Source organism: Pelodiscus sinensis, chromosome 4 (assembly GCF_052426305.1).
Source record: "Pelodiscus sinensis isolate ZL-2025 chromosome 4, ASM5242630v1, whole genome shotgun sequence".
In the NCBI taxonomy this organism is placed as follows: Eukaryota; Metazoa; Chordata; order Testudines; family Trionychidae; genus Pelodiscus; species Pelodiscus sinensis.
In genome coordinates this window covers 6,345,469-6,370,114 of record NC_143055.1, presented here as the reverse complement: position 1 = coordinate 6,370,114, position 24,646 = coordinate 6,345,469, and the positions used below count along the sequence as shown (strand labels likewise).

The following is a 24,646-nucleotide window of genomic DNA, read 5'->3' as shown; positions in this document are numbered from 1 at the left end:
CCAACTGTAGTCAAAGTGTGGTTGGTTCACCAGGTTTGCTAGATGAGCGAATGTTTTCCTCCACACTGCTGTAATGGGGACACTGTGTTCTACCAGCTGAGAGATTTGGGTTTTCCTTAAACTCGCATAATACTGATAAACATTTCTGATAGATACTTAGATTTGGTGGAACTACAAAAACTAAGCAAATGTAGTTAAACAAGTAGTCATCCACATTTCCCTTCCCCCAAATTCTCTTAGGATGGAAGTTTTTATCAGATGTTCTACTTGAAAAATATAAATCTTTTACCTTGCGTACATGCACTCCCCAGAACAACAAAAAAGTTTGGGTTAATTTTATTAGGGTAGGATGTAATGGGTTCCAAGGCTTGGATAATGAGGTGTTTCAAGTGTTTATTATTCTTTCCCAGACTCAAACTTCTTCTGGGAGTGGGAGGCAATTTATAACAATGCTGTAACTCTCTCTTACTGTGAGAAGCTGTTTTCTAGTTCAGAGTAAGCAATAGGATACCTGGCTTGCATTCCAGAAGCTAGTTTTATTTCAAGGGGTGTTTCACTTGCTTGGGTGCCTTCTTTGCAGATACTCTGCTTATTGACTATCAGTTCACCTTCAGCCTTTCCCAAGAGGACGATCGCTACTATACTGCCATCAATTTTGTAGCAACACCTGAAGAGGTGAGTGTGGTCTCTTTTCTTTTGGAACCTCACATTTCATACTTTTGTTCATGGTGCACATGGCTACTCTACATCGTAGCCAGAACCTCCTCAGTCCATGTGGTTAGCTTGTTTCCTTGCAGTACCGAATGTGTAGGGCCACAGTGGGCTATGAGGAACTTCTCTCTGTGCCGTTGGTTATCATTTGCAACTTGACTGCTGGAGAGAGAGAAACAGCACAAGGTCTTAACAGTAAGTTGGGGAAGTTCAGGGCATTAGGTGCCTTTTTCTGGTATCAGGCTTACAGCACTGCTGCAAAATATGCGGTATTATCTAGTGAGAAAAATACCTGGACAAAAGGGAAAAGGAGAGGAATAGGAAAGAGAAGAAATATTGAGATTCAGAAAAATACCCAGGAAGGAGGACGTGTCTGAGAGAAGCCTCACCTGTTAGGTGGTATTAGGGATTAGCATGATCCAGTTGAGATGGCAGTAATGATGACCTTCCTCTGTTCAGGACATCTTCTAGGATCAGGATGATGAAGGGTCTCAGGAGAGAGTGTGGTTGGTAGCTGTCATGATGAAGTTGTCACCTTCCCTTTCATATCCATCCATCTGTATTCCCCCTCATCCTGTCTCATTGTTAAGGGCTTCCCAAAAGTAGTGATGGATAAAAGAGAGAAAATAATGAGGGAAAGAGGCTACCAGTTAGGTCTGATTTCTGAGGTGCCAATTTCCAGTCCCATACTTCTCGGCTGTGTCTACACTGGGCCACTTATTCCGGAAAATCAGCCGCTTTTCCGGAATAAGCTGCGAGCTGTCTACACTGGCCCTTGAATTTCCGGAAAAGCAACGACGCTGTACTGTACAAAATCAGCCACTATTCCGGAAAAACTATTCTGCTCCCGCTCGGGCATAAGTCCTTATTCCGGAACACTGTTCCGGAAAAGGGCCAGTGTAGACAGCCCAGTAGTCTTTTCCGGAAAAAAGCCCCGATCACGAAAATGGCGATTGGGGCTCTTTTCCGGAAAAGCACGTCTACATTGGCCACAGACGCTTTTCCGGAAAAAGGGCTTTTCCGGAAAAGCAGCCTGCCAATGTAGACGCTCCTTTTCCGGAAAAACTGAAAACGGAATAGTATTCCGTTTTAAGCAGTTCCGGAAATTCATGCCAGTGTAGACACAGCCCTCTTGTTGACCAGTCATTGAGTTATTTTGTGAGACCTTTTTTGTTTAGACTAATTCAGTCTTTTTGCACCTTTTCCCATTAACCTTTATTGTTATGACTTACTGTGACAGTTTATAAACTTGCACTTTTCATAGTGAACTCAAATTAGTGTAAGTTAGTATGCCCAGTTATCAGAAATGTATATAACTGTGTATTGTAAAAATTACATTGTGTATTATAAAAGAAGGCACAGATATTGGAGTGGGGGGGCAGGGAGGAGATAACATGTGGCAGTCTGAAGGAAAACCAATAAAAACCATGATTTGAAATCTTGACCAGAGTAGACTTTTGTAAGAATGTAGGACTGATTACTTTATTGAGTAGGCAGAGTATTTAAAATTAAAAAATTCTAAATATGTCGGCATTAAAATATATGAATGTTGTCACTCCTCTCCATATTTAAAAAAAACTAGTTACGTGTACTCTGTAAAGAACCCTGAAAGAATATAGTTTGGGAATTAAATTGACAAACTTTTGGGGGGGACGCAAATAAAAATGTAGAGCTATGTTCTATTTACTATACAGTAGATCTTTAAAATGTGTCTTGGTAGACGTTACTCTTCTCACATGTAGAAGAGTAGTCTATTTAACATGTTGTGAAATAAATCTAGTTCTAACACTTTTAGTAAGAGTTGCTTTCAAAACAGAATAATTTGAGTGGAATTACATCTGTTAAAAATAACTCATTTCTGCTCTCTCTCTTTTTCTCTCTAAACTAGCAAAATAGAGACCTGGACATGTTTATCAACGCATCTAAAAACTTCAATCTGAACATAACTTGGTCAACAAGTTTTGCAGGTAAAAGAGAGAAGTAAATCGGAATCTGAACTTAAAGGAATAATTAAATGCTGTATGTTACATTTTAGAAATTGGAATGTGGTAAAGAAATGAATTTAAGGAAGGAATTTTAGATTTTTCCTCTCCAGTTTTCCAATTCTCACATCTTGATAATGTGCACTGGAAACTGTTTAAATGCTGATCTGATTATTTGCAATGCAATATTTTGTGTGTTCATTGATTCTACTAATGAAATACAACTCAGAATTGCAGTTTTCAATTGAATAGTTAATTTTACTGTCACAGCCATAGCTTTATAACTAAGGATAATTGGTTTCCTTTGAAAATCACTTAAGATCTGCACTGAAAGCAAATTTTTATTGCTGCTTTTTAAATTCTCAAACAGCTGGCACGCAGGCAGGGGAGGAGATTCCAGTTATTTCCAAGTCCAACATAAAGGAATACAAGGACAGCTTCTCCAATGAGAAATTTGATTTCCGGAACAATCCCAACATCACTTTCTTTGTTTATGTCAGCAACTTCACATGGCCAATAAAAATACAGGTAAGACCTCTCTCCACTAATAAATGTATACTCTTCACACAACTTGCCACCTCTTCCTTCCCTGAAGCACCTGTGCATGCGGAATGCCGTGCACTTTTTGAGTGGAGCCATAGCTTCAGATAAATGATGAACCAAGATCTTTCCTTTGCCAAGCAATTCCAAAATGACAAATAATAAAATGCCTCCAGTCTTCTGGCATTTCCACTGTCTCCTACCAATCTGAAAATGGACCTGGGGTAATCTGGTGTCCTGGAAATGAAGAAATTGAGCTTTCGACTATTTCAGGGCTATACTCAGCATGGTCCAGTGTTGTCCTAGAAATCTATTTAGAAAAATCCAGTCTTTAGTTTTCATTACAAATACAGCATATTTGTAGAATTATAGAACTAGAAGGAACCTTAAAAGATCATCAGGTTCAGTCCTCCTGTTGTTCTTCACTCTCACGGAAAAGTAGCCAAATGTCAAAACGTGAAGTTCACAGGTGTGGAAACTAATTAAGGGAACTTTTGTTGGTTCTGCTGCCTTGTTTTTTTATTTCTCGTTCTCGCTTAGACCCGACTGGAGAGGCTTGCTCCAGCAATGATGGGATCGGGGTGGTCTTTCATTCAGTGTCCTTTGTTTACCCCTTTGACTTGGGGCACATACACCCCGTTACACCAGTCCACAGTTGCTGTGACTTTAAAAAAAAAAAAAAAGTTTCTCACAGTCTTATTATCCTCTTCTTTTCTCTTCGTTATTGTCTTTTAATTCTTCATTTTGCACATTCTAGTTTTTCTCCCCTTGAACTTTAAGGTATCCTAGATTTCTATATGAGGTTGAAAAAGCTAGTGTCTCTTGTGCTCCAATAGTTGCTCCTCCACTTGGCTCATAATTCTTGCATAACAGTTCACAGAATGCCATTGTATAAAAGATGGCTATAATGTGTAGAGAAGAATTCCTAAAGGCTAATTGAAAAAGGTGGATGAGACTGCATAATTGTCTTCCAGGTCTGTAGTGAGGGATTTAACCTTGCCTTGAAGGCTCTGTGTCATCTCCCCCATTTCACGGTGTACTACTAACTTACTATCATCTTATATTTCTCCCACTCCTCTCCCTTATTGTTTCCCTTATTTTTTCACACATAGTTTCTTACCTTCTATCATGCTGTTCCCTGACCTAGATGGATAGCTGTTTGAGGCAGAGACTAGCTAATAATTTCTCCTTGATTGGGTTTTCTAGACATTACTGGAATATTTTTTTTTTAAAAGTGCAACAATCTATCCCCTTGCTTCTCCTTATCCTCATTTTAAATCCCACACTTTTCAGGAATATTTCCTGCTTCTGCCTCTCTAGTAATCTCTCCTCTCCACGTAATCTCTCCTCTCCACGCTTTTTCCTAAAGTACTGTTCATTGTTTTACAATATGTGCCCTATCAGATTTAGATTGTAAACCCTCTGGGACAAGGAGCCTGGCATAATTTTTTGTTTGAGAATCCATGTTGCAAACTGCCTAGGGCTACATCTGCACTACATGTTTTCTCGGCAAAAAATATGCTAATGAGGGACTCATTTGCATGAGTCGGGATCTCATTTGCATATTTTCTGCCAATCCGTTTTTGTGCTGGGCAAAAAACCCTTTTTCTGCAAGACCGGTAAACCTCCTTTTTTGGGGCATAGGATCATGTGGAAAAAAAGGGGGTTTTGTGCAAAAACGAAACTTCCACGCTGCTTGTTTTTGTGCAGAAAACCCCGCACAAAAACGGATCGGCAGAAAATATGCAAATGAGATCCTGACTCATGCAAATGAGTCCCTCTAGCATATTTTTTGCTGAGAAAACTCGTCATGTAGACGTAGCCTAAGAGATTGTCTCTGCCCCCCTTCCCAAGGCTGCCTCCTACAGTTTTGGACATTACAGCAATCACCAAACTAAGTGATTGGTCAACAAAATGGGAAATGAAATGTAATGTATATAAATGTAAAGTAATGCACACTGGAAAAAATAATCCCAACTATACATACAATATGATGGGACTAATTTAGCTACAGCTTCTCGAGAGAGATCTTGGAGTCATTGTGGATAGTTCTTTGAAAACATCCACTCAGTGTGCAGCGGCAGTGAAAAAAGCAAATAGAATGTTAGGAGTTATTAAAAAAGGGATAGAGATAAGACAGAGAATATCTCATTGCCTCTATATAAAACCATGGTATGCCCACATCTTGAATACTGCGTACAGATGTGGTTGCTTCATCTCAAAAAAGGTATGTCGGCATTGGAAAAGGTTCAGAAAAGGGGAACAAAAATTATTAGCTCTTTGGAATGGGTCCCGTATGAAGAGAGATTAAAAAGACTTGGACTTTTCAGTTTAGAGAAGAGGACTTATGGGATGGGGGATATGTTCGAGATCTATAAAATCATGACTTTTTAGTGTGGAAAAAGTGAATAAGAAAAAGTTATTTACTTATTCCCACAACGTAAGAACTAGGGGTCACCAAATGAATTAATAGGCAGCAGGTTTAAAACAAACAAAAGGAAGTTTTTCTTCACTCAGTACACAGTCAACCTGTGGAACTTCTTGCCAGAGGGTGTGGTGAAGACTAGGGGTATGTCTACACTTGCAGCCTCATTCAAAATAGAGCTGCAAATGTAGGCATTCGAAATTGCAAATCAAGCCCGGGATCTAAATATCCCACACTTTATTTGCATGTTCCAGGTCGGGCGCCATTTTTTGAAATTGATAAGCCTGGAATAACTACCCGCGTCTATGCAATGAGGCTTAACAGGTATTTTGAACTAGGGCTTTATTTTGAACGCCCATTTCATTGCCGCGTGTAGACCCTATTTCGACTTAGGCTGCAAGTGTAGACATACCCTAAGACTTGAACAGGGTTCAAAAAAGAGCTAGACAGATTCATGGAGGTTAGGTCCATCAATGGCTATTAGCCAGGATGGGTTGGAATGGTGTCCCTAGCCTCTGTTTGTCTGGAAATGGGTGAGAGGAGAGGGATCACATGAGGATTACCTGTTGTATTCCCTCCCTCTGGGGCATCTGGCATTGGTCACTGTCAGCAGACAGGATACCGGGCTAGATGGCCCTTTGGTCTGACCCAGTATGGCTGTTCTTATGTTTCATCTTTAAAGTTTCTGCAAGTACTGACTTCGCTAATTGTCTTTTGAAACTATTGTTTTCTGTTTTTCAGTTGTGGTGAATTCATTTCAAATGTGGTAATTTCAGATTGTGAGTTATGTGATAAGTTAGCAAAGACAGAGTTGTTCTGTGTCTTGGCAAATATTTGTAGTCATTTTTCTTTCTTCATATCTAATGATGTGTATTACTCAAATTAGCCTTTTTGTTTTTCAGTCTGAATACTGTAATGATTATTTCTAGTACACAATTCTGTTGTACTAGCTCATTCTCTTTGTTGTGTTCCCCATAATTGAGTCTGTCTAGTACAAAGCTTTTGTAAAATGCTGTAGAAATCTACAGTAGATTATAGTACTTAATTTAAACAAAATATTGTTCCTAAGGTCCTTGATTCAAATTTGCCTTGTTTCTGGCTTTCCTACCCCCTCTCCTTGCCTTTTTAAGTTGGACTCTGAGCATATAAATGCTCTTTTGTGCTAGAGATAGCTGTGTTCTTGCCAATGCTGAAATCTGGCTTTTTTCCCCTTGTTGCTCCACCTCTCTCCAAAACCACTTCAGTTGGTTTTTAAAGTATATTGGTGTAGGATGTCTTTTTTCCCCCCTCCCCTACTTTTAGAAAATATCTATTTAAAATCATTTAAGAATTAAAACTGCAATAGGTAGAGGGTCTTTTTAAAAAAAAAAGTTATAGAAATCTGTTTCTGAGTTAGATCGGTCCGAATAACTTCCGTTTTATGAAGGCCACGTTGTGGAGTTCATTTAGAAACTTAGTTTGCCAAGCTTCCTTTGTAAACACAGGTAAGTTCTTGTTGAAAAAATCTTGGTATTCTTCTCTATTTGCACTCTAGTTCTTCACTGTAAGTAGATTTGGTTTGGCTTAACCATATTAAGCCTATGAGAGTTGTATAACGCATACTATTCACCTTTCCATTTCAGTCTATTCTGTTTTGAATGTGCTGCATTAAGTAATCCTTACCAGAAGCAGGACAGACAGTGTAACTCTAAAAATAGCATTCTTTCTGAAATGGTCACGTGAAAATGGTATAATGTAGTTAATGTTTTGTTTTACCTGTTATCATAGTCTTTTATGACGGTGAGTTTATAAAACGGTTGCTCTATTGGTACAGGAAAGCAATCTATTAGATTATAAAAATAATACTTTTTGAGGGACGAAATTCAATGTAGGAACTTGCAGTGGAATTTTACTCGTTATTTTAATTGAAAACAAAGTGTTTTTCCTTTCAGCTTACCTCTGTGAAACTAAAGTACAGTCATCTAATGGAGAAAACATGAAATCCTCTGTGATAGATAATTTGTGTAAACATCAGCAGTATTAAACTGATGTGCATTTATTTTGAACAAATTCTAGTAACTAAACCTCTCTTAAAAGCTGCTAATAGATCAAACATGTGGCTGCTCATGTAGCTAATTTGAAACCTGTTTTAACAGCTTTGAATATTCTACTAAAGTAAGTGGCTAAGCAGGCAAGCCTGTTGTGCAAATCTGGTATTTATGGTATTTTTACCACTTAGAATATAAATATACAAGTTGTTTTATAATGTCATGATTGTTGTTCTGAGGCCATCAGAAGTACACACATTCTGTGGTCTGGCTCATTTAATTCTAGATCATTCATGTTTTAAAAATAGACTTCTCCTTTATGAGGTCTCTTGCACTCCTTCTTAATTTTTCCTGTGAATAACAAGTTAACATGGTCCCTGGAGATGTAGTTTTTAACCATATCATTGCTTGGCAGTTATATTCATTTCTCTCTCCTGTGTTGGATTCAGTTCTTTTTACCGAATGACCTGTTAAGTTATTCATAGATTCCAAAACCAGAAGGGACCATTGTGATCAGTTAGTCTGACCTATTCTATCACAGGCCTTTGAATGTCCCTAAAACAATTCCTAGGGCAGATTTTTTTTAGAAAATCATCCAGTCTCAATTTAAAAATTGCTACTGATGGGGAGGAGAATCCACTGCTTACCCGTGGCAGACTGTCTTCACTGTTAAAAATTTTAAATCTTATTTCTCATTTCAATTTCTGAGGTTCGGCTTTGAACCACGAGATCATGTTGCACCTTTCTCTGCTGGATTGAGTAGCCCATTTTAAAATGTTTGTTTTCCATTTACATAGTGCAAGACTATCATCCAGTCATCTGTCAACCTTCTCTTTATTGAGATAAATTGAGCTCCTTGACTCTGTATTCTGATCCTTTATGCATACTCGTGGCTCTTTTCTGAACCCTCTCTAATTTACTATCATCCTGATGTACCATATATTCCCAAACAGCAAGAAAAGTATAGAGGTTTTTATATCCTCTTGCATATGAAATACTTTAAATATACCTTTTCAGAATCTTACCATATGCTCACATGGCATTTGTTAGAAGAACATCACTCCAACCATGTGTGGCTTCAGAAAACTACCATGATAGCAGTGGCCTTCACAGCATGATAGCTGATGGTGGAGCATCACATTGATATTGGGCAGTTTTGATTTTGCGAATCTGAAATAGTGGGATGGGTTTAGTTTACTTTAATTTGTTGAATTCATCTCTGATTTAATTACTGCCATGGAGGAGGGAAGGGGAGCCAGAATATAGATGAAATGGTTTCTGCTGTTGATATTTATATATCCCTAACTTCTGAAATGTCTTTGTGTGACGTTCAGGCTTTTTTGTGTGTCTGTGTGTATTCCTCTAGCACATTCAGTTTAAGAAACTAAGCCCTATATAGTGTATCTGTATAGAACTTTGACCCTTCTTTCTTCTGGAGCTCTCATAAGAGAAGCATACTAGGTATTTAAAAGATGATACATCATGGTATCAAAGTATTCTTTGAATCTACAGTAAAACTCCAATAGTCCGGCATCCAGTTGTCCGGCACTCCTGATAGTCCGGCATCAACTGCAACCCGGAACTGCTCAGGTCAGCTGCTCTCACAGCCGGGCCGCTGTGAGCCGCATGCGCGCTCATGGCCCGTGCCATTCTGCTCATGGTCCCCAGCGCACACAGTGTCCAGCCTGCATGTGCTAGCAGCCGGCCGCTGCACACAGGCAGCTGCTTCGGGACTCGGATATGAGGTTGGAGGAGAAGGAGATTGGGTGACAGCAGGGAGAGGAGGTGTTTGGCTCTGGGGGAAGAGAAGGGTAGGGCATGTGGATTGGGTTGCGCATGGCGTCCCGGTCTGCTCATTGAAAAGCCGGCCGCTCAGAGCACGTGCCCCAGCACCTGGAGGGAGACACGTGGCTGTACCGGTGGCTCCGGGACCCGAGCATAAGGTGCGGGGACGGGGGGGGAGATTGGGTTTGGAGTATGCTCCCTTATAATACCTCCTGGTACTCCGGCATATCCGATTATCCGGCACCACCTAGGTCCCAAAGGTACCAGATTATTGGAAATCTACTGTATTTAATATATCGAATCACTTACAAACTTACCTAGTGAAATGAATGAATGTGGAGCAGGAAGGTAGAAATCATCCAGCTCTGTGAAATTGATAGTTGGTTTATGATTAAATGCTGAAGGCTCAAGCATAGAAATTGTAGCAATTAGTAAAACTGAAAATTTGGTGCAGCCTGTAACACATCCTAAGTAAGTCCATTTTTTAATTTACGTTGGGTGTTCTTGTCATTGATCTAGATGAGGGCGTTCATATAAATTTGCACATGTAAGTTACACAGCATGCCAGTTACTCTTGACATCAAAGCATTCTGCAAGGAGTATGTGTCCCTGGGACTGAAAGTGAAATTGGCACGCTGAAACAGTTTGGGACTTGCATTCTGCTTCATTATAAATGGAATTTCTTATTAGTGGAGTCTGTTGTACATAGCTTTTTAGATTACCTCGAGTTTCTTAGCAAATTTGGGCAAAGTAATTGCATCTTATAGAAGGATGTACATTTCACTTTCCCAAATCAAATAGTAATGAAATAGTAATGAAATGAAAACTTATTTGAACATGTAAGTAGGGGAGTACTATTCTTCTCTAAAAAGTGACCATATAGAATGGCACCTCATGCAACAAATCTGCTTCCTTTATTTATGGAGTCATAGGTATGGTCGAACCCCAGTATAATGAATACAAGATGTGAGCTGGAGTGGTCAACCACATACCTCATTTGGAACCATAAATATAAAAACCCAACTCCACAAATGCAGTTTAGTGCTGTGATAAATGTAAAACACTTGATAAAAAAGGGGAGGGGAGTTAAAATAAAACAAATTTGACAAGGTAAGTAAACTACTTCTGTACTTGTTTCATTTAAGTTAAGATGCATTATTTTTTTCTGCATAATAAGGTTACAACGCTGTATCAAGTCAATGATCAGTTGAAAACTTTTGAAAGAACAGCCATAACAATATACAGTAAAACTCCATTAGTCCGGCATCCAATGCTCCGGGACTCCTGATGGTCCGGCACTATCAGGAACCCGGAAGTGCTGGGGCAGCCGGACAGGCTTCCCCCATTCAGCTGCTGCTGAAACTGACCAGCAGCTGAATCGGGGAAGCCGGGAGCAGAGCAGCTGGGGTGCTGCCGGGTTGGTCCCGCAGCGCCAAAGGACGGCGCTGCGGGACCAACCCGGCAGCACCCCAGCTGCTCTGCCCCAGGGGTCCCCGATTCAGCCGCTGCTGAAACAGATCAGCGGCTGATTCCAGGAAGCCCGGGGCAGAGCTGCTCTGCCCCAGGCTTCCTGGAATCAGCCGCTGATCTGTTTCAGCAGCGGCTGACTTGGGGACCCTGGGGCAGAGCAGCTGGGGTGCTGCTGGGTTGGTTCCGCAGCGCCGAGGGGCGGCGCTACGGGACCAACCCGGCAGCACCCCAGCTGCTTTGCCCCAGGCGTCGGGATTGAGCCGCTGCTGAAACTGACCAGCAGCATCAGTTTCACCAGCAGGTTGAATCCTGACGCCTGGGGCAGAGCAGCTGGGGTGCTGCCCGGTTGGTCCCGTAGCCCTGAGGGGCAGTGCTACGGGACCAACCGGGCAGTACCCCAGCTGCTCTGTCTCAGGCATCCCCAAGAGCAGCTGGAGTGCTGCTGGGTTGGTGCCATAGCGCCGTCCCTCGGCTCTGCGGGACCAACACAGCAGCACCCCAGCTGCTCTATTGCAGGCATCCCCGATTCAGCTGCTGCTGAAACTGACCAGCAGCGGCTGAATCAGGGACTCCTGGGGCAGAGCCTGACTATCGTAAGGGGGGGCTATGAGGGGTCTGGGGTGGCATCCCCTCCCACCCCACTCCACACCCCTCATAGCCCCCCCTTCTGATAGTCCGGCATATCTGATAATCCGGCACCCCCTGGGTCCTAAAGGTGCCGGATTATCGGAAGTTTACTGTATTCAGAGTTATGAATGTTTCAGAATTACAGAACCTCTGGTACCAAGGTGTTGGTAATTCTGCAGTTCTACTGTATTTATTTTTCATGGGTTTCTTCTCCTGCTAAGAGAGCACGCACAGCTAAGAAGGAATGAACTGCATTCTATTTATTTCTATGCATCAACAGAATTAAGTAACTTGTAAGATTGACTACACCTGATGAGGCATTACGTACACCATGGTACCATTATTAGTCATATTTCAGAGTACATCTGTTACTTAAGAAAAAATTAAGATACTTCCAAAAAGGGCCTTCTTCCTGAATGTGGCGGGCATCTCTAGCTATACAGGGTTCTGCAGTTAGGAGGGAAACATTAATTGGCATACAAACTTCAATAACACTGAAATTTTACATGTCATTCACTGTTTAGTATGTTTTGGGAAGTACATGTGAGAATGCAGAGTCAAGTAAAGTTATAGATAGAATCATAGAACACTAGAACTGGAAGGGACCTCCAGAGGTCATTAAGTCCAGTCCCCTGCCCTCATAGCAGGACCCAGTACCATCTGAAACTTTGTTTCAGCAAATTGACAGGTGGTTGGCAATAGGCTTTAGCATAAGAATGGAACTTGGTGAACGTGTGATATTGTACGTATAGTTCCGTTTTATTATGAGCTTTCACTTTCTTGAAGGATTTATATAAAGAAAGTACATAAAGCTGATCTGGAGTATTACTTCTCTAAGGAGATTTACAGCCTGTTTTGTAATGCAACTGGTAAGGTTTCCAGGTAAAATGGAAATACCGTCGTATCCTCACTTAAGAATGAATAACTGATTGTGGGTTAAATTAATAGCATGTATATATAACATGTACATTAGTAGTTATCATTATCATAACTAATCAATTTAATACAAAAACATCCAGATTCAGAAGCAAATTAAATGTTGTGGCTCTGGGTAACTTTCCTGAAAGGCCTTCACTGGCCTTCTTACCATGCTCCCTGCATTAGGGATGGATACAAGAGATAGAATAAAGCCAGTGTGAGCGGTGGGTCCCTTCACACACTTTTCCTTATAAGACTCTGACAGCAGTAGAAAATTGAAGTCTCTTGTTAATGACAGTTCATGGTGTCTCTTTCCTTTGGATACATATAATTGCATGTGCCTAGGAGCCTATCACATTATATCTTTTCCTGACCATAATGGGATACTTGCTTTAAACTGAACAATGACAGATAAATCAGTTTGTTTTAATCTTGTGAAATTTACTGTTGAATGTAATTACTTTCGGAGAGATGCAATTACATGCTGATTTCCAGAACAGGCAGACTGACACCTCCTGTTGGGTATGGGGAGATGTGAAGCAGAACAGTTAAATGATACTTTAAAACACAAAACAGCTGTTTCCTTTCTAGCTTCTCTTGCCTTCTTATTTTTGGCATCAGTTGGTGGCATTTTTCTCCTATTTTAGAAGTTGTTCCTTTTAACATTGGGGAGTATTTTTGCAAGCAGCATTCTAAATCCTTGAAAATTAGGAATTGTTTTAGAGGACAGTCCACCATTTTTGAGGAGGTGTTGCAACGTTTAGGACTTGCCACCTAAGGTAATGCCTTCCGTTGATGGGTGACTTCAGCAGGAGTAGCTTTCTTTTTCAAGGTGGCTGTTTTATTGCAGTACTGTAGCATAGCATGCATTTCTGTGCAGTCCATATGTTACGGTGGGGTTCCTCTCCTGCCGCAGACTGCACTGGGAGTGAACTGTGCCTGTGAATGCATGTGAGTTCATTCAGACTTAGTGGTGGTGCCTCAGCTCCTAACCTGTTGTTTGCGGCGCAATGAACTATTATCAGTCATTACTTTAGGGTGTCTCTGTCTTTACAGCGATGTATGAAATGTTTTGATGATGAAGAAATGGTTTTCCTGGCAGCTGGAAAACGTTACCTTTTAGAAGTGAACCGACCTGCTATTTTTTCTATAGTTCTGCCTCTTGGGTCCTTGAGTTGTGTTAAATGGTTTTAGAGCCTTAAACAGAAGCTTCAGTCTTTTCCTTCTCCACTTTTATTGAAACACATTTGTACAGCATTGTAAATGACTGGGATAAGAAATGTACTTCCGGCTAGCAGGGTTTACTTGAAGAGATGAGTCCCCATTTAGGGTGTGGGGACAGATGGTTTTACAAAAAGAAAAAAAAAAAGTACTTCTTGAAGTGTAACACTCCGATCCAAATGGCTAATACCTAACCGAGAGCTCCAAGAAAGGGAGCTACTTCAAATGAAATACATGCTCCAGCAGTAAAAAGGCAGATCTCTTCTTCACTGAAGTAGGAAGTCTGCCATGTCCTCACTGGAAAAGGTTTTGGGATAGAAGGATTTCTACTAGCATGTGGTCTGGAACATGCCGGTGTGAAGAGAGGTTTGTGACAGTGCTGCATTTGTGATCCGAGGAGGTCTCCAAGCTGGCCCCTAACCATATAAAAGGTCTCCAAGCTGGCCCCTCGCCATGCTTCTCCCATGAAAAAACTTTCCTCTTCAGTGGTGTCCCCTATTTCTGAAATAGCCAGCATTGCACCTTTGGGACATGTTGCTGACTCCATCTCTTCTCTCGAGTGGTGTAAGTTGGGTTTCTTAGCGAAGAGGGGTGGGGTTTTTTGGAGGGGCTTTTATGGGTTGGTTTTATGTTGGTGAGTGCAGTGTTGTTGCAGCAGTGGTGTTCCCAGGATCTAAGAGAGTTCTGCTGGTGAAAGAGACAAGCCTTTGAGCTACATAGAGGTCTTCTTCAGACCTGAACAACTGTGTACAGCTTCAAAGCTTCTCTTGCACCAATAGTAATTGGGTTAATAAAAGAGATTTCCTCTCCCACTGTGTGTCTCTTACATGGGTGTGGAAAGTTTTTTAGGTAGTTTCTATGATGCTTGAATTCCAGGAGACTTAACTAGCTGTCTTAATTGTAATGCCAATTGCCATAATTGTAATGTCAGTTGCCATTGTATCTGAATGTCAAACAATATTTCAGTTGTCTGGAACTAGGAAGAGGTGCACTGTGCATGCCAATTAAAAAGTCAAATTAGTAGTCCTCTGAGTTAGGGATGTGAACACCCTTACTGGGTGAGGCTTATAGGGTAACGATTAATAGATAGAGGGTCCCGCCAGAGATAGAGGGCTGCTCCAGCCCCATGGTCCCCTGTGCTAGCTGGCAGAGCTCCCCCCCCCCCTTTTACCTCATTCTAGGCTGGAGTGAGCGGGGGAGGACTTTCCAGCCAGCCCCTCTTAGTTGGTTAAACACTATGTTTAACCAGTACACTGGTTAATCAGGATTTTACATCCCAACTCTGAATATGGAACAGAATAGAGACTCCTTGCAGAATATAAAAGGGAGCAAGGCAGGATTTTTTAAAATGGATATTTGTATTGAATCACAAAACTGTAGAAGTAGTTGAATTTTTGTTCTAAACCCATCCTTTCTTAGTTGTTCTTGATTGTTGTGTGTAATTCCTACCTATAATCCACCTCTTTTCCAGAACTCACTCATTTGTGGGAACAGTGTCACATTGAAGTGTTTCCTATAGCAGTGGTTCTCTAAGTGTAGTTCACGGACCACTAGTGGTCCTCAGCTGCATCCCAGGTTGTCTGTGGTAGGAGCTCACCCCCTCCCCTTTTGCCCCCCCATGGGGACCTTACACTGCTGCTGTAGCACCAGCAAGTGGGGAGGTGAAGAAAGCAAACTCACATCCCCCAACCTCCCCACATGGGCCACGGAGCTACACATGGAGGAGCGCCGCCGCCATGGTAAGAGCGGCGTGTCCCTTGGTCCTGTGTGGCAGGCAGCAGGTTGGGCTGCGCTGGGCTCAGCTATGGGATGGGCTCTTGTGGTGTGTGAGTGGCCAGTGGCCCCCCGCTTCCCTGGCAGCAGTTTGGGCTGTGCGGTAGGAGGCGGCAATGCTGGGCCTGAGGGTCCTGCACACCAGGAGGCAGGTGGGGACTCGGGGCCCTTCGGGGCTTTGCACCCACAGGGACTTGTTCTGGGGGGAGGGCGCCATGGACTGGTCATCTGCGGGATCCGACACCCTGGGGTCACCTACCTGCCCACCCCTGCCTTTCTGTGCCTCTCCCAGCCTACATGCCCCTTTCCCCTCCATTGCCCTGACCCCCCCCCCCCAGCCACCTTGACCCCAGTCCTATTCCCAGGGGCGCCCTGCCCCCATGTACTTGAACTCCCTCAGCCACTCTGCCCCCCAGGCACTCCCTGCAACTGGCAAGACACTCTACCCCCAGTCCACTTCTGCACCCTCTCTCCGGCCAGACATCTCGCCTCCCCTTCCCTCCCCCCCCGCTCCTGCACCCACATTTGCTCCTTGCACCTTCCCTTGCTCCTGCTCACTCCCTCTGGCCAGACACCCTACTCCTAAAGTGCTTCTACACCTCACTTCCCTACCAGATTCTGCACCTGTAACCCTTTCTGCACCCTTCCTTCCTCCCAGATCCTGCACCCCATCCTTATCCCACTCTCTGGCAGTCCTGTCCCACCCACTGAACATTTCATTTTTGTCCCCCTTCTCCTTCCCCAGAGCATATTGGGTCCATAAAATCCAGTAACTCCAGAACCCCAGAAAACGAAATCTGGCCTATGGGAAGCCCTGAACCTCAGTCCTTCCTGTCCTTTCCCTTCCCCTTTCCCCATGGGGATGGAATGCCAGGGGAGTGAAGTGTTGCAGTTGGGGGCCACATTCATGAGGGTTGGGGGTTTTGGGAGGAGCGTTTTTGCTTCTCACTTGTGTGATCCTTAACTGATTTTTCTGTGGGTCAGTGATCCCTGATGCAAAAAAGGTCCCCCACATCTGCCATATATGAATAAAACATCGAAACCTTTTGTGTTGGACACAAACTACTATTTTACTTTTTAAAAAATAAAGTTTGATAAATTAACATGAGAGAGGTAAAGCGTTTAACCTGTTTAATAATTTAAATGAAACCAGCCTCTCTAGCTACAGCAGTAGCAAAATAGAATAATAGAATACTAGGACTGGAAGGGACCTCGAGAGGTCATCGGGTCCAGTCCCCTGCCCTCATGGCAGGACCAAATACTGTCTAGACCATCCCTTATAGACATTTATCTAACCTACTTTTAAATATCTCCAGAGATGGAGATTCCACAACCTCCCTCGGCAATTTATTCCAGTGTTTGACCACCCTGACAGTTAGGAACTTTTTCCTAATGTCCAACCTAAACCTCCCTTGCTGCAGTTTAAGTCCATTGCTTCTTGTTCTATCCTCAGAGGCCAAGATGAACAAGTTTTCTCCCTCTTCCTTATGACACCCTTTTAGATACCTAAAAACGGCTATCGTGTCCCCCCTCAATCTTCTCTTTTCCAGCCTAAACAAACCCAATTCTTTCAGCCTTCCTTCATAGCTCATGTTCTCTAGACCTTTAATCATTCTTGTTGCTCTTCTCTGGACCCTCTCCAATTTCTCCACATCTTTCTTGAAATGTGGTGCCCAGAACTGGACACACTACTCCAACTGAGGCCTAACCAGCACAGAGTAGAGCGGAAGAATGACTTCTCGTGTCTTGCTTGCAACACACCTGTTAATGCATCCCAGAATCATGTTTGCTTTATTTGCAACAGCATCACACTGCTGACTCCTATTCAGCTTGTGGTCCACTATAACCCCTAGATCCCTTTCTGCCGTACTGCTTCCTAGACAGTTGCTTCCCGTTCTGTATGTGTGAAACTGATTGTTCCTTCCTAAGTGGAGCACTTTGCATTTGTCTTTATTAAACTTCATCCTGTTTACCTCAGACCATTTCTCCAATTTGTCCAGATCATTTTGAATTATGACCCTATCCTCCAGAGCAGTCGCAACTCCTCCCAGCTTGGTATCATCTGCAAACTTAATAAGCGTACTTTCTATGCTAATATCTACATCATTGATGAAGATATTGAACAGAGCCGGTCCCAAAACAGACCCCTGTAGAACCCCACTTGTTATACCTTTCCAGCAGGATTGTGAACCATTAATAACTATTCTTTGAGTACGGTTATCCAGCCAGTTATGCACCCACCATATAGTAACCCCATCTAAGTTGTATTTGCCTAGTTTGTTGATAAGAATATCATGCAAGACTGTATCAAGTGCCTTACTAAAGTCTATGTATACCACATCCACCGCTTCTCCCTTATCCACAAGACTCATTATCCTATCAAAGAAAGGTATCAAATTGGTTTGACATGATTTGTTCTTTATAAATCCATGCTGGCTGTTCCCTATCACCTTGCCACCTTCCAAGTGTTTACAGATGATTTCCTTAATTACTTGCTCCATTATCTTCCCTGGCACAGGTTAGGGTGTAATTATGTAAATAACAGTGAGTTTCCATTAGCAACTGGAGGTCTGTGGAAATGTTTACATTGAGCCAGGTGGTCTACGGGCCAGAAAGTTTGAGAACGACTGTCCTATAGACTCACTTCTTCACTAAAGGATATGAAAGTATTAGTAAATGTTTCAGAGAAAACAATCAAAATAAGTCTTTAATTCTGAATTATCAGTCTGTCTTTGCATTAGAAAGTTCTCCATGTCACGATAGCAGATAAATATTTCATTTAGTCTGGGCTTTCAACAACTACAAGAGTGAAACTGGAAGGAGACTGCTAGTTACTGATAATGTGTCCTGAATGTATTTAAATGACTTGCTTATTTTGCGTGCTAGAAAAGTGAAATTTAGTTCTATCTCAGTTTTTCTCCAACATAAGCCCATGAAAAAAAATCTACGCAAAACCAGTAAGTGCAGCATATGATATACAAGCTACCATAGAAACATTGAATCTATAATGAATTGTCAGATATTGCTGCTTAATGAATCTAGTCCTTCCATCAGCTGCTAGATGTGTATCATATATTGTATGATATGCTACTGGAATAATCCTATGACTTTCCAAGAGCACATGCTTCTTTGCTCTTTCTTTTTCTTTAAAAAAAAAACAAAAATAACAGCAGTAACTGCCAACCCTGCAACACAACGAAGCACTGATTCTCAAACTTTTGTATTGGTGACCTCTTTCCACGTATAGAATCAATCATAGGACACTAGAACTGGAAGAAACCTCAAGAAGTCTTTGAGTCCAGTCCCCTGCCCTCAAGGCAGGACCAAGCACCATCCTTTATAGTTGTCTGTCCAACCTACTCTTAAATATCTCCAGAGATGGAGATTATACAACCTCTCTAGGCAATTTATTGTAATATTTAATCACCCTGACAGTTGGGAAGTTTTTCCTAATGTCCAACCTAAACCTCCCTTGCTGCAGTTTAAGCCCATTGCTTCTTGTCCTATCCTCAGAGGCCAAGGAGAACAATTTTCCCTCCTCCTCCTTGACACCCTTTTAGATACCTGGAAACTGCTATCATGTCCCCTCTCGGTCTTCTCATTTCCAAACTAAACAAGCCCATTTCTTTCAGTCTTTCCTCATAGCTCATGTCCTCTAGACCTTTATCATTCTTGTTGATCTTCTCCACATCTTTCTTGAAAAGCTGTGCCCAGAACTAGACACAATACTCCAATTGAAGCCTAATCAGCATGGAGTAGAGCGGAAGAACTACTTCTCGTGTCTTGCTCATAGCACTCCTGTTAATGCATCCCAGAATCATGTTTGCTTTTTTTTCAACATTGTCACACTGTTGACTCATTTTTAGCTTGTGGTCCACTATTACCCCTAGGTCCCTTTCTGCAGGACTTCTTCCTAGACAGTCACTTCCCATTCTGTATGTGTGAAACATTATTCCTTCCTAAGTGGGGTACTTTGCATTTGTCCTTATTAAACTCCATTCTATTTACCTCAGAGAATTTCTCCAGTTTGTCCAAATCATTTTGAATTATGACCTTGTCCTCCAAAGCAGTTGCAATGTAGCAAATCTCTGAGTGTGATCCCTCTACTTGTAAATTTAAAACACTTTTCTATATATTTAACTCCATTTATAAATGCTGGAGTTTGACAGCTCACAACCCTTCTGTCTTCAGCCAGGCTTCATGAACTGGGCTTGTTTAGTTTGGAAAAAAGAAGATTAAGGGGGGACATGATAGCGGTTTTCAAATATCTAAAAGGGTGTCACAAGGAGGAAGGAGAAAATTTGTTCCTCCTGGTCTCTGAGGACAGGACAAGGAGTAATGGGCTTAAAGTGCAGCAAGGAAGGTTTAGATTGGACATTAGGAAAAAATTCCTAACTGTCAGGGTGGTCAAATATTGGAATAAATTGCCAAGGGAGGTGGTGGAATCTCCCTCTCTGGAGATATTTAAGAACAGGTTAGATAGACATCTGTCAGGGATGGTGTAGACGGAGGTTGGTCCTGCCTTGAGGGTGGGGTGCTGTACTCGATGACCTCTCGAGGTCCCTTCCAGTCCTATGATTCTATGATAATAAGCTTGTGACCCCTTGATGATCCGCGAACCCCAGCTTGAGACTCCTGCAATCAAGAGAAAAAGTTTTAAGGACCCAATTTCACTTTCAAGCTTCCAGCAGTTCATTATATAAACAGTGATAGAAATGTAGCCGTGTTAGTCTGGGGTAGTTGAAGCAAAATGCAGGACAATGTAGCACTTTAAAGACTAACAAGATGGTTTATTAGATGATGAGCTTTCGTGGGCCAGACCCACTTCCTCACATCAAATAGTGGAAGAAAGTAGTCACAACCATGTATACCAAAGGATACAATTAAAAAAAATGAACAAATATGAAAAGGACAAATCACATTGCAGAACAGAAGGGAGATGCGGGGGGGTGGGAAAGGGGAGGAAGGAAGGTAAGTGTCTGTGAATTGCTGATATTAAAGGTAGGGAGAGTGGGATGTTTGTGAGTTAATGGTATTACAGGTAATAATTGGGGAAACTGTCTTGGTAATGGGTGAGAAAGTTCAAATTCTTGTTAAGTCCTTGTTGGCAAGTGTCGAATTTTAACATGAATGACAGTTCAGAGGATTCCCTTTCAAGTGCAGATGTAAAAGGTCTTTGTAGCAGAATGCAGGTGGCTAAGTCATTTAGAGAGTGTCCTTTCTGGTTAAAGTGGCAAGAAACTGTTTTCTCTTTGTGATCTTATATGTGATTATATAAACAGTGAGCAAACAAATGACTTTTATCATGTTGAAATGTGCCTCCATCTTGCCCTTATAATCAGTGTAAAAACTCTAGATTCTCTTTACTTATTTCTTGGAGAAAAGGTGACTGAACAGATTTTGATGACATCTGCTTCATGGAATAAGATAACACATCAAGAAATCTGAACCTGTGTGCTGCTTCGGTATTGTCTAATGTTGAGAAGTGTTTTTAGGAAATATTTTTGATACTGGGATTTATATAAAACACTTACCGCTTTTGTAGCGATTTTAATGCTCATCACTTCCCAAATAGTAATGAAATCTGTGAGTGTTCGTTATTCATCCCCTACAATTGATAGGCATCACTTTTAAGTCCCTATAACTTATAGATAGCAAAGACTTTATTAGCAGAGCCCTGCGTGGATACACAATTGGTATCTTCAGCTGCAAAAATGATCCAAAGATATCTGCATCCACCTCTGTGGATATAAAGTGGATATCTGCAAATTTGCAGGGTTCTAGATACAAACATTGGTATCCATATCCTTAAAAGTGAGCCAGAGATGTGGATACCTGTGGATATGATGTAGATATCTGTGGATTTGTAGGGCTCTGTTAGGCCATCCATTCCTTCTCCTACAGGTGCAAAATGGTTTTCTCTTGTGCATATATCTAGTTTTTTGTCAAGTTTGAATTGGTACACGAAATTAGGCTGTCACCTCTCTTTTGGCAACTATTCCACAGCCTAAACAACAAATTGACATGATTGATTTAGTCGATCTCTAGATTCATTTTCTTCATTTCCTTCTTGTCCATTTGCATTGTAAGCTCTCCAGGAGAGAGACCCCTGTTGTACATGTCTGTAAGGTACTTGCGTTGTGTAGAGCTCATAGTTTTTCTAGCTTATAGGAGATGGAAAATGTGAGAGCTGGCCTTCCCTACAAGTTTTGACAGTGTTTGAATTTTTCACAATGAATTGGTGTGTTGATTAATGCCATTTGTCTTTACATTGACTGCAAAGTTGTGGTCAGCATACAGTCACTAAGTTTGATTCTTTGCAAACATGTTCAAGCAGTATTATTTTATAGTGAATACTAACATTGAGTAATGGTAACTGGGAAAGGCAGAGCATTTTCAATGGTAATGGTTCAGTTTGTGTGTTTTTGTTGTACTACGATTGGCTGTTGAAGTTGTTCTGGTTGAATGGCTGGTTTTTTATTCGTTACTCTTAAGTTAATTTATACAACAAAATGAAAATAAATAAATGTTTCCATGTAGGCTAGACTGTTGGGGTACAAAGATGCTGGCAGAAGCAGCAGTGCCCACTTAGCATCTGGAAAGTTGCCCTGAACTCCAGATGACATTTTGAATAACTTTCTTTCCTGCCTTTGTAGTATAGATAGGCTGGCCCATGGTTTACCGGGAAAGGTAATCTTTGTGCTGTTTGTAGTTGAGATTTGTCTCCTGCAGCTGTAGACTCCATTAGCAGTACCAGTTTCCTTTGCAAGAAGCTTGCCAACTGACAGACTTTCAGGCTAATGCATTAGTCTAATATCCCAGCTGCCAAGCTCAAGATAACTCAAAACAGCTTTGTAGCATAAACACATCTGAGGTCCAGCATAAGGGCTGATATTTTAAAAGTTTTTCAGGAAGTCTCCTAGTTTGAACCCAAATGCTTTTAAACCTAGCTGTGGAAAATGTGATTTAAAAAAAAAAAATCAAATGTTTTTTTTTTTCCCTTTTTAATTTCAAATGAATTCCAGATCCAGTAGCAAATTTCCAATTTACGTTTTGAAGAACGAAAGATGTCTTTCTAGTCTATCGTCTTATCTTTTCTGAAAGCTAAATACCATGAAACATTTGTTTGCATAATGTGCTGAGAAGAAATACTAGGCATTTTAAACAGTAAATTTAAAACAGCATGCACAGTCGTTCCAGAAATAGACCTTGGACCTGAGCAGCTTGGTTCAGCATTGATTTAATCTTCATAATTAAACACAACTGGTTAAAAAGAATGGAAAGTGAAGGCAATAGAATTACCGTAGTGTCAGGTCATAGACAAGAGGAGAACCAGTTCAGAAGCCTATTGGTTTGGTCAGGAAGACCTTGCCAGCATCTCTTGGTTGTGCTTTTATTCTTCGAATTTAGGATGAAGCATGCTTATGTCACAAAACAGGGATTTCAGGGAAGCACGCCACATTAGTTATAGAGTATTTAGGCTAGTGGAAACAATTAAAATCTGGAGATTATCACAATTTGATAATTGTGTTCCCCAAACCATTAAACCAAAGTAAATACAAAAGTGTTACAAAGTTTCCCCTTTTTATAATTGGTACGAATAGTGACACCTACAGTTAAATTTGCTTAACACCATAAGCCCTCATTTTCAAGGGATAACATTGCCAAACTAAACCAGCTGCAGTGAAATTTTCCATGCTGGCCCTCTGCCTTAGGATGAATTAGTATATAAAGTTTCACCGAAACCAGTTCAGCTTTTTGCAGGATCTGGAGGAGGGGGAAAATAGGATAGTTTTTCCTTTTTATATTTTTGGAAGGCTATAATGCCTCTCTGTGTTCAGGATTGAAAATTAGCCAAAGAATAGTCCTGTAGCCATGGTGTTGACATGAAAATGCACCCACATGTGTTGAAGTTATAAATTCCTGAAAATTGCCATTAGCACAGGTTCAATTTGAGAGTATTAGACTTGTTCCTGCAATTTCTAATATTCTATCTTAATTTAGTGTGTGCTAGGAAATTATGTACAGAACAATATTTAAGGCAACAAGTTTTAAGACAGTCAGAAATAAAGTTGCCTATTCGGCCCCTTGCATGTATTCATTTTAGTTGTCTTCAGCTATGTGACTGCATAGTGTTGTACAAGATCTTTCTCAATCAGTGTGGAGGCAGGATGGAAATGTTGCAAAATGTTGTGAATAAATCTTGTTTCTCTCTCCTGCGCAGTCACATGCTTTTTTGTGTGATTTTTGGCAATGCTCTGCATGGTGCATGCAGACCTGAATTAAGATTGCTCTACCTATTGTGAGCCTTTTCATGACATTGCTTGTTTGTGCACTTTCATCTGGATATGCCTCACTGTTCTACAGCCGTCTGTCTATTGAGTGGACACTGCCAGTGTGGTAGTGCTTTGACATAGACGAATGGGGGAGGAGGAGAACTAGAGCTAAAGTACTCTTGTAATTTAAAGAAAACCATTCCCGCTTTTTGCTTTGCACAGCCATCTGAAAGCTCACATGTTGAAACCAGAATATATATAAATGGCATTTCTGAGCCAACTGCTGGCTGCAGCCAAATTTGGGACTACTGCAGTAGTGCAGTCCACTAGTAGAATGTCAATCAATTCTCATCTCTGCTGAACGTCCAAAGTAAGCTGATGCTTGTATTTGCACCAAATTTACATTCGCACCCCGAAATGGTAGGGTTGTGCTAGCAAGGTGTAAGGCCAGCAAGAAATGAATCAATCCACTCTTGCATTATTCTCCCACACTGATGTAATCAGCGGCCATTTTTCAGCAGCATAGCTCTCAACATAGTATGTTGTATGCTTTCTTGGAAATGTTTTCAGGCACAAAATGACTTGGCCAATAGTGAGTAAAGAGCATCAACTTAAACCCAGTTTTGTTCTGGAGGCAGAAGTTAGGTCAACCTAGCTATGCTGGTCAGGGATAAGAACGGCCATACTGGGTCAGAGGAAAGGTCCATCTAGCCCAATAACTTGTCTTCTGATGATGGCCAATGCCAGGTGCCCCAGAGGGAGTGAACAGAACAGGGAATCATCAAGTGACCCCTCCCCTGTCATCCATTCCCAGCTTCTCTCAAACAGAGGCCAAGGGCACCATTCCTACCCATGGTGACGAATAGCCATTGATGGATGCAGCTGTGAGTG

General features: G+C 41.5%; 1 protein-coding gene and 1 long non-coding RNA gene across 3 annotated transcripts in view; both read left to right on the top strand.

Moving 5' to 3' along the window:
* Positions 1-24,646, top strand: part of ATRN (attractin) — a 225,780-nt gene that overhangs the window by 120,582 nt on the left and 80,552 nt on the right. For both annotated transcript variants that reach the window (XM_075931018.2, XM_075931019.2), the window contains exons 22-24: positions 581-675; positions 2,600-2,678; positions 3,064-3,221. In XM_075931018.2, the coding sequence (XP_075787133.2) occupies positions 581-675; positions 2,600-2,678; positions 3,064-3,221 (332 nt within the window). The remainder of the gene's footprint in view (positions 1-580; positions 676-2,599; positions 2,679-3,063; positions 3,222-24,646) is intronic.
* On the top strand, positions 11,564-20,317 carry LOC142829711 (uncharacterized). Its single transcript, XR_012904454.2, has 2 exons — positions 11,564-11,728; positions 11,789-20,317. It is a non-coding gene; the product is annotated as an uncharacterized LOC142829711 (long non-coding RNA).